The following is a 10,508-nucleotide window of genomic DNA, read 5'->3' on the forward strand; positions in this document are numbered from 1 at the left end:
AAAACTGCATTTTTTGACTAAATAAAGTAAATCTGAAAGTTTTCAATTTCAGAATATTGTTGTACATATCCTCCACTTTTCATCCATATCAAATTTCTCTGGTGTAGCATAGCTCCTTACACCACGACAGTCTAAATACACAAAAGGGAGATAAGCACTTAGTTTTCATGTTTATTTTCTGTATTTACACTGTATCCATACTCTGTACATTTTGAGTTGTCTCCCCCTGTTGACTTGAAGCCGTCTATCTGTGTGGTTTTGCTCCTCTGTTAGACCTGCTCTGGTCATCATATCTCTTAGTTCCTCTGAAAAATCAATGTTACGCATGTATTTATGTTATCATTTACAGTAACTATGTGTGAAGTCATGCACAAAAAGTGGTTTAAAAAGGAATCCTCTTTGTTATTACTTCAAACGTCCTTGCTTCGACGGATGGCAATATCCGGTGTCTGTGATACACAATGTGTTAAAAGTCGTGCAAAATTTTGGGAGCATAGATATGACTTTAATTGGCTTAAGTGATTGATTTTAACGTCCCTTTTGAGAATCTTTCACTCATATGGAGACGTCACCATTGCGGGTGAAGGGCTGCAAAATTTAGGCCTATGTTCAGTGCTTATGGCCTTTAAGCAGGGAGGGATCTTTATCGTGCCACACCTGCTGTGACACAGGACCTCGGTTTTTGCGGTCTCATCCGAAGGACCACCCCATTTAGTCACCTTTTATGACAATCTAGGAGTACTGAGGACCTATTCTAACCTGGATCCGCATTCAAGTTTGCAAAATTAAGAAAAGTTTATTATTCACCTCTTACGACAAGCAAGGGGTTCTAACCTGGATCCCCACTGGACACTTAAATAGGAAGAACTGACAGTGTAAAATGTTCGCTTACCTTGCGTGAAGAAATATACCCTAGTGCCATCTCCACGCACATAAAAGTTTTCTGATAAACAATGACCTGAAAAATGGAAATCGTGCAATAATTTTTTTCTTTTGTAAATGTACATTTATGCTGAAGTTACCATTTATAATCATCCATCTATTAAAGTAAAGTCTGGAGAACCCTAATGCAGAAAAGAACCCATTGAACGGAACCTACCCTTTTTAAAACGCAGTTGTGCCATATCATATCTTCCATAATCTCTTAACAATATTCTTCCCCCGGGCTTCAGGAACTGTGCTAGACGATTTAGTACATACTGCATTCTAAAAATAGAAAAGAATAAAATCGACTTGAGTTTCATTCTAACTATAATTCTGGTCAGATTAATTAAACATCACAATTTATGAAATATAATTTGTTTGAGTTAGAAACAAATGTCTCCCCAGCTCCCCAAATTGAAAGTGCTCCAAATTACACACTCCTCACCTTAACTGCATGGTATGGAGGAGAAAGCATGAGCAGGAACATAGACATTATGAACTGCACTTTGTGAATCAAGGAAAAAGATGGAGAAAAGATTTAACATCGAAGTGAGCAATGCATGTTGTTGTATATGATACAAAAATAATGACTGAAAGTGAACAACCCTTGTACATGAAAAAAAGAAGCTATTATAAAACACACCTTTTTGATCCACTGTGAATTGTAAGAAAACATTAGATCCCTGGGTCAGAACAATGTGGACATCATTAAATGATAAAAGTATTGTACAAAATTTCAAGGCTATCTGATAAGCCATATAGGAAAAGTGTTCATAAGCTATTTTACATCCTCCACCCCTTTTAGATCCACTATAACTTTTAGGATAACAATTGGATCCTCCTGTCTGACAATATGCACATCTACAAATGACATTGAAGTATTGGATAAGTTTTCAAGTCTATCGGATTAGCCATATAGGAGAAGTGTTCATAAGCTATTTTACATCCTCCACCCCTCTTGGATCCACTATAACATTTAGAAAAATGATTGGATCCTCCCGTCCCGACAATATGCACATCTACAAATGGCAATGAAGCATTGTACAAAGTTTCAATTCTATCTGATAAGCCATATACAAATTGTAGGAGAAGCGTTCACAAGATTTTGTGACAGGCAGATGGACGGACATAAAGTACAAAAACAATGTCTCCCTCTGGAAAACATAAATACATGTACTTGCTACTATCATTTAAGAAATGAACATCACTTTTGAGCTGTTCATGGTCAGTATGAATGGATTTGGATTTGAGGCAAATTCTGTGAATCGTTCATATTGACCATGACAGCTCAAAAGTGATGTTCATTTATTATATTTATATTCATTTACTAAAACACCGTTTATTTACATTGCTTCTATTTTGTTGCATAAAACGAACTCCTAGCCTCTGTCACAGTAGTTATTGTGACGTACGTCAACACATGGACATGATGTCACATTTCGTCTCACCCTGCCTTTTATCAACATTGCAAGGTGCACTGTATTTTGGACGTAGGAGACCGCAAGATTGGGATAATCCACGTAAGTTTACAATCTTAATCCAAAGGTGTGACTTGCGAGATCTTTGTAACAGATGTTCTATTTTTTTTCAAACCATTACGCTCTCTCAGTCGCGTGCTTTAGGCTAGTTCATAATCCGTTCATAGTCAATGTGAACAGATTGTGTGTCGCGCTGAAATTGGTTGGTTCATAGAGGAAAATGTGATTTGCAATATAAATATAATGTGATGTTCAGATTGTATTAAAAAGCTTTATCCCATTTTGGACTGAAGATTATATGAAATTTAAGTGCTGAAAAAAAATTTCACAGAATAATACTTTCCGACAGTAATTAAGATTGGTAGAGCTCATTAAAAGAAAGAAATTAACAACAATCTTGAAAATGGTTACTGAAGATTAAAGCACTACAAGCTGCCTAACTGACGGCATTTTTTCAACAAGCCAATTCTGCACCAAATGACACCTATCAGTATATAACTAATATAATCCCCAAGATCTGAAGAAAAATTCAGCAAAATAAACAAGGGAATATTGTTTGAGAACAATGAGCGTTTCCTATAAACCGCAATTGTGTCGTATATATACAAAGACATGGGAACGATGATTGCCAAACATAATCGGGTTGCTGAGACCGAGACGGAAACTGATGTAACAACACGTGTCGTTTGTTCTAAAATATTACGTCGTTTCATGAATGACGAGAAGTTCTATTATTGTAAGAAAGTAGTTCAATTAATTGCCACTGAAATGTAATTTTGATAATGAATTTTCTATAAGATTGGCATGTTAAAAATTGTTTGCAGGCACGTGATCAGTGCCTCTCTTTCTCTTTTTTCCGAACTATAGTGACCTCCGAGGTCAATGCACATCGGAAATTATGAGCAGGAATTACTGACAGAATGACAATGATTCATGAATCACATTTTTTGATGATTTGACAGGTTTATTGCTTCAGATTCACTCTAATTCTATAAAGTTATACATATTCAATCACAAATATGTTAACTATTTGTTCTTTTATTTTCCAATTTATTTGCCGTCAGCTACGGCTTGTATTGCTTTAATATCTTTTATATCCATGTAATTTTGTGACATACTCCAAAGATTTAGGTCTTGCAATTGTTATGTTTTACCACTTTAAAAATTGGCACACAATCACTTATCAAAAATTCTCCACAGTTCTTGAGTCAATGCCAAGAAGTAGGTACAGTTTCTACTGTTATCTGGCCCAGAAAATAGATGATTTCTGCAGGGGTCCCAAAATCTGGCATTCAAATAAGGAATATATAAACAAATCAAAACTACCTTTAATTTGATCCGAAATTGCTTTGTGTTGTATGACAGGAGCGTGAAGTTGGCATAAAATTGACAAAAATGCTAAAATCAATGAAAAATTTCATAAATTCAGGGTGTTTTCCTTTCAGAAAACATACAGCCCATGTGTCGAGCAAATTCATATTTAAATACATTTTTCGTCTTCTCTTAATACACAATATATATTAATTGCATTTTGCTCGATGGATGGGCACACCTTTTCCTAAGCAATAATCTGGATCAAATTTAACAGTTATCAAACTCTTTTTGAAGAAAAGGCGGGAAAAACTCTTATTTATGACGTAATAATGCTATAAAATTAGAAATAACTTTGATTTAAGTTGAGATAGTGTCTTGGAATGTATTTAACTTATTCAAAACACCGATCAAGCTTGATTCAGGACACATTTAAATCAGAGAAATTTTTTGGGCCTTTTTATGTACACAATTGTACTTGTTCTTTAGCTAAAAAAAACAACAACAAAGCTTAGAAAACACATACCTGTAATAGTAACGACATGATTACCATCTTTGATAGCCACGGGGTCTGGGTCGTAAACAATAGCCACGGGGGCGTAAACCCTTAACTTACTTTGATAGCCACGGGATCGTAAACCCTTAACTTACTTTGATAGTTAAGGGGGCGTAAACCCTTAACTTGCTTTGATAGCTACGGGGGCGTAAACCCTTAACTTGCTTTGATAGCTACGGGGTCGTAAACGATAGCCACGGGGTCGTAAACCCTTAGCTTGCGAACATGCATGGTTACTTACTTCTCTGGCTGGATGGCAGACAACACGAAGATCAATATGACAATATCTAAGGACTGGTCGGGGAATGGAATCTCCGCCTTCTCATCTGTGATGTCACACACAAAAGCATGACATGTGTCAGGTTTGTAATCGGGGTGCTCCTGAAAAAACATGCATCCTACTTCATTTTCTCATTATTTTACAGCTGTATGTTAATTAATGGCCAAATATCTTAATTAAATGAACAAATTTATGCTGCACAATAAAATCTAATTTTTTTGGTAAAATTGAAGACATTTCTTTAAAAGGCACCACTGTTATATTGAATCTGAGATTCTATAGTTGGTGTTGTTTTAAAATTATCACCTTCACAAGGTCAACTGCAGTAGATGAAAAGTCGCAACAGTACACCATTAGATCGGGATCACTGCAATGGAAACAAGTTCACTTACAATTTGTTTACCAAATTAAAATTCTACGCAAAAGTATAAGTCTATCTTTAATTTGTGATTAATTTTCCCAGCCCTCGTCTTTTGATGTATTCATAGACAATATCTACACAATGAATGATTAACATTGTGTGTACTATGAACTTCACATTTTTTAATTCATTGTGACCCTCTAAATCGATGGCTGACACAAAGCAACGTTCTCGGGTGTATAATGTAAAATTGTACCGTAGGACGCTTACAGTCGATTTTATTTTGTATGTAGAACTAGGAAATTTAAAAACAACTACCAGAGGTACATGGATGACAACATCCTTCTGGTGGCCTTGTTCTCACAAGTATTAGACGACCTAATTTCTGTGGAAATGAGGGGGTTATTTATATTTGGTATTTTCTACTCCAAGGGGGACAGAAAAAAATGAATTTAAATAACCCCGTCGTTTCCACAGGAATTACAGACAACCAGTAAGTAGTTTATTCCCATATGAAATATTGGACCTCTATTGTGGTCCACCATGGTCATTACATTGAGAAGATTTTAAATGATCCCATCTCCTTATTATCTCTCCAGGGTCCTTGATTTGATCAAACTTTTAAAACACGATTTTTAAGCAAGTTCTTTGAAATTGGTTTTGTGTCTTTTGGTGAAGAAACCAAAAAAAAATGTGAAAAATTACTAGATAGTCAAAGGTACTCGGATCCTCAGCAAGGTTCAGTTACTCGCAATTGCATCCAAAAATAGTTATTTATATTTTGGGGAGATTCTTCTCATTGGGAATGTTGGAGAATGATATTCTTGGGTGCAGTTTCAGTGTCCATGATGCTGTCGAAGACTTTAGATATCTTCAAAAACTTCTTGAGCATCACAGTATTGACTTATTTTATATTCAGTACACTTTTACTTTGAAAGTAAATTTTTAGATTTAGTAAACCAAATGCAAATCCCCCCACTCCCCCCCCCCAAAAAAAAATTACATACTGTTATGTCATTACTTGGCTATTTTCTGAAAACATGCCAAGGGCTTCAAAGCACACATCAAGGATTACTCCTGTCTCCAAAGAGAGATAACTCATGATATTGAAGTTGAGATATTAAATGTATTTCATACATTTAATACATTATATTTCTAGATACAATTCATTTAATATATATATTTATATATACACAGTTTGTAAAAAAGAATTCAGTATTTGATACAGTAAATATATCCAATAATAAAAGTCAAGAAACACAAAACTTGAATAACATTTCACTGTTAGCGTGCTTTAGAGTAATCCCTCTTCTGACAGTTATATAAAAAAAAAGAGGCATTAAAGCCGAAAGCGCTAACAGCGAAATGTAAATTTGAGTTTTGTGTTTGTTGACTTTTATTTATATATATATATATATATATATATATATATATTATATATATATGTAGGACTCCAAACCACGATGGTGTGACACGCCAAAGTGCGATGGTCCACACTCATGCGCCAAAGTGCGATGGTCTGACACGCCAAAGTGCGATGGTGTGACACGCCGAAATCCTTTGGTTTGTAAACGACACAGTGTTTTGGTACAGACTGAACTAACCGTGTGTTGTTTCACCAAAATATCAGTGCAAAATCCACGTACAAAAAATAAGAACTTATTTCATTACCATCTCGTTGTCGTGTTATTAAAATTTTCCAATGCGAAATCTTATAGAATGTTTTGTATCATAGCATACCCCCAGGAATCTTTAATGCGTGTACGTTAAAGTAATAAATGACCATGAATTAAAGAATGTTCGGGCGAAGTAGATAGTTTGACAACAAATGTACTTTGTCGTTCTCACTATCCTCAACAGTGTAAACCTTGCCGTTGCTGTTGTCCATGTTGCATTTCTTCGGTTTTATTTTGAAAGATGTTAAGAATGACGTCACAAATGTTACTGAACCCCGCACCATCGGACTTTGGCGTGACCATCGCACTTTGGAGCGACCATCGCACTTTAGAGTCTTAGATATATATATATATATATATATATATATATATATATATATGTGTGTGTGTGTGTGTCAAAAAATAAAATCCAGTACTCAAACTTTTATCTATAGCACTTTTTCGCCCGCAGTCTCGTCAGTAGATTTTCAAAAATCAAAAGCCCGATAGATAAAAGTTTGAGTACTGAATTTTATTTTTATGCCCCCGTTCAAAGAAGAGGGGCATATTGCTTTGCACCTGTCGGCCAGTAGACCACATGTTGTCCGCTCAATGTCTTGAGAACCATTTACATGATCGTAATGATATTTCATATGTGGGTTGGTTATGAGAAGGAGAGGACCCCTATTGTTTTTAAGGTCAAAGTGTCAAACTACTCTGATCATAAGAAGACACTGTCCACTCAATATCTTGAGAACCTTTTGCTTGACAGACATCAAACTTGGTACACTGGTACATCCCAAGGAGTAGATGATCCCTACTGATTTTGAGGTCAAAGAGTCAAACTGGACATAGGAATATACTGACCACTCAATGTCGAGAGAACCCTTTGCTCGTCATTCATCAAACTTGGTACTCTGGTACATCTTCAGAAGATGAACCCTTTTGATTTTGAGGTCACATGGTCAAAGGTCAAACTGGACATAGGAATATACTGTCCGCTCAATATCTCGAGAACCCTTGCTTGACACACATCAAACTTGATATACTGGTACATCTTGAGTTTGAGGTGACATAGTCAATGGTCAAACTGGACATAGGAAGACACTGTCCACTCAATATCTTGAGAACCCTTTGCTTGACAGACATCAAAAACATTGGAAATATACATTGATAATGTATGCAACAGAAAAACTGCACATTAAAGGGAAAAAACACAGTTTTATTTTTTGTCCGGTAATTTTAATTAAAACTGATGCTTTGTATTGATCTACATTGATTTGCATTAACACAAAATGTGTACCAGCCTGTACCAATGTATATGATGTTCATTTAATTTTGCTTACTTGTTTGTTTGCAAAATTGGAAAGACAGTATTTCCCACACCACATCCAACCTACAATCAGATAAGGCTCATTTAATAGCAAAAACCACTCCTTATAGTTTTTCTAACATATTTTGATTTACATGTTAAACATTTTATTATTACTTCCTTTCTGAATTTGCCCTCAAAATGGTGTAATCATTTGGAAATATTGCACAAATAAACCATCAGTGCCTGCGCTATAATTAATGAGATTCAATATAAATTTTATACAGTCAATATGCAGGTTGTACAGAAAGTCATAGAAACGGTATTTGGGGACATTGTACGATACCTCTAGTATTCTCCTTTTTGCCTTGTGACCTGGAAATTCCTTGCCAGCTGCGGCACTCTCAACATCATCATTCTTGTTTCCATCAGGTCCCAATTCTGGAAACTCTGTGAAAAGCCAGTGCCGATCCTTAAAGAAGCGGTTCTGGTGGATCTGATAAAATTTGTTCCAGTATTCATCAGCCAGGTCCTCGTACTCCTCTGTGGATAAAAATTTAAATCTAAAATTGTTCAAAAAGTTTTTCATTTGATATTTATTCTAATCACATGTCAATGGGGCATGGTCATGATTCGATACAGATTAAATATTTAATATTTTTTAGTTTAAATGATGCTCAACGAAAATCTGAATGTCAGTTGTTTATTTGTGTGTGTATATATATATATATATATATATATATATATATATATATATATGTTACAGAGTTCACAAGTCATTGTTATGTAAAGAAGAATCATGCCTTGTTCTTGTTTACACAAGTTTTATAACCTAGTCTTGAATAAAAATTGCTTTTCAGTCACATTATTATTTATTTTGTTACTTGTCATTTTGTTGTGTTGAAAATTTGAAATTTGTTTTCATTTAAATAAAGGCACTTGCCATTGTTTACATAACAAAGAATTGTGATATCCATAACACACATTTGCAATTAGTCGACTGTTGGTAATGCACATAAATGCACTGTGAACAACGAAATTGAAAATTTAAACAAGATGTGTTTGTGAAACACAAATGCCTCCAATAATGGCCAATTCCAAAGATGGCCAATGTCACAAGGACAAATATCTTGGTACCAGTAGAAAGATCTTGTCACAAGAAATGCTCATGTGAAATACGAAAGCTCTAATATTTACTATTTAGAAGTTATGACCAATGAAATCTTTCTAAAAAGTAGGTCAAACTCCAAGGTCACAGGGTCAAACATTTTGGTACCCACAGAAAGGTCTTCTCACAAGAAATACTCATGTGAAACATCAAAGCTCTAGCACTTACTGTCCAAAAGTTATTAGCAAGGTTAAAGTTTTGGACAGAATTACAGAATAACAGACAGGACAAAAACAATATGCCCCCAATCTTCGATCTCGGGGGTATAAAAATTCAGAACAAATTGTAGTTATGCCCATGTGAAAGAAAATTATGCCCCCAGCTTTTTTCATAACAAAAAGTGCACATTTTCTTCATCCAATTATTTATTCACTTCTGTTGAGTTGGGAACTGCACATGACATGATTCAAACAGTACAAAAAGTTTAATACCTACTTTTAAACCTGATAATCCATCATTAAAATCAGAGTTATATAGAAAATAGATAGCATACGAAATTCCTTGTTTAGTTTAGTTATTTTGTTGGGTAATGTCTGTTAATTCCGCCTACCCTGTTTTTCTGGAGGTAGCGATGACTGTAACTGTTCTCGTGTTTTCTGTCTGGCATTCGTCTCTTGCTCTTCATCCCATTCCACATTATCCCTGAAATATTTAATGACAATATGCTGTACCATCATTTAAAGTTTTAAATCGCTTGCATGATAAAAATTCACATCTTGAGGTGACTGCCGACAAGCATTAAAGTTGGGTAGTGGGTCTGACTCAATTTTAGTCACAACACGGTCAATTATGTGTCTGGGTTTTGTAGTGGTTAACTCATTATCTTCTATCTGCTGCGATCCAAGTTCGATCTCCGTGATCGGCAGTGGTTGAATGTGAGAGGGTATGGTATGGTGGTTGCCCATTCGGACACTTGGATTTCTTCCAGGAACTCCAGTTTCCTCCCACAAAATTACCCCTGATACCAACATCCGTGCAAGTCAATAAATAGCTAGTATATTGCTAATTTTCATAGTTGTCATGTCTGACTTTAGAAATAAAGATTACTATTATCATTATGTAATGTAGAGTCTTAATTAATTAGGAAAAAGTTCTTAACTGCTTCTTGTCTAAGCAATAGTAATACTATATTTGAATGGACATAAGAAACTTGTAGGATACCATGCATTGTGTTGAAAGACATCTTCCGGATTTGTCAGGAATCGGCCTCCAAACTGGGGTCTTTTGTCCTCCTCTTTCTCTCTTACAGAACTCCCTGGTGCATTCTCAGACAAGGAGTCGGCCATCAGTGGACTGACAAATATATCACGGAAAAGAATTTTGCAACTGCAACGATATCGTCTACTTCTCAATACCTTTCTTAGCTTTATTAGCATCACCTGCAACATTCATCATAAAGAGAATTAAGTGTAAAATCTTTAAAAACTGAAGCAAGAACAAAATGATTTTTCTTACAGAAGTTG

At 35.3% G+C, this 10,508-nt stretch overlaps 1 protein-coding gene across 1 annotated transcript in view; it reads right to left on the minus strand.

Moving 5' to 3' along the window:
• Window positions 1-158: 158 nt before the first annotated feature.
• LOC125648334 (2-hydroxyacyl-CoA lyase 1-like) overlaps window positions 159-10,508 on the minus strand; it is a 63,768-nt gene continuing 53,418 nt past the window's right edge. Inside the window, exons 19-27 of the mRNA XM_048875324.2 lie at window positions 10,207-10,424; window positions 9,596-9,687; window positions 8,224-8,420; window positions 7,912-7,961; window positions 4,856-4,916; window positions 4,511-4,650; window positions 1,100-1,206; window positions 893-958; window positions 159-305 (exon numbers count right to left, since the gene is read on the minus strand). Coding sequence (XP_048731281.2) covers window positions 172-305; window positions 893-958; window positions 1,100-1,206; window positions 4,511-4,650; window positions 4,856-4,916; window positions 7,912-7,961; window positions 8,224-8,420; window positions 9,596-9,687; window positions 10,207-10,424 — 1,065 coding nt within the window. The 3' untranslated portion in view covers window positions 159-171. The remainder of the gene's footprint in view (window positions 306-892; window positions 959-1,099; window positions 1,207-4,510; window positions 4,651-4,855; window positions 4,917-7,911; window positions 7,962-8,223; window positions 8,421-9,595; window positions 9,688-10,206; window positions 10,425-10,508) is intronic.

Source organism: Ostrea edulis, chromosome 6 (genome assembly GCF_947568905.1).
Source record: "Ostrea edulis chromosome 6, xbOstEdul1.1, whole genome shotgun sequence".
NCBI lineage: Eukaryota > Metazoa > Mollusca > Bivalvia > Ostreida > Ostreidae > Ostrea > Ostrea edulis.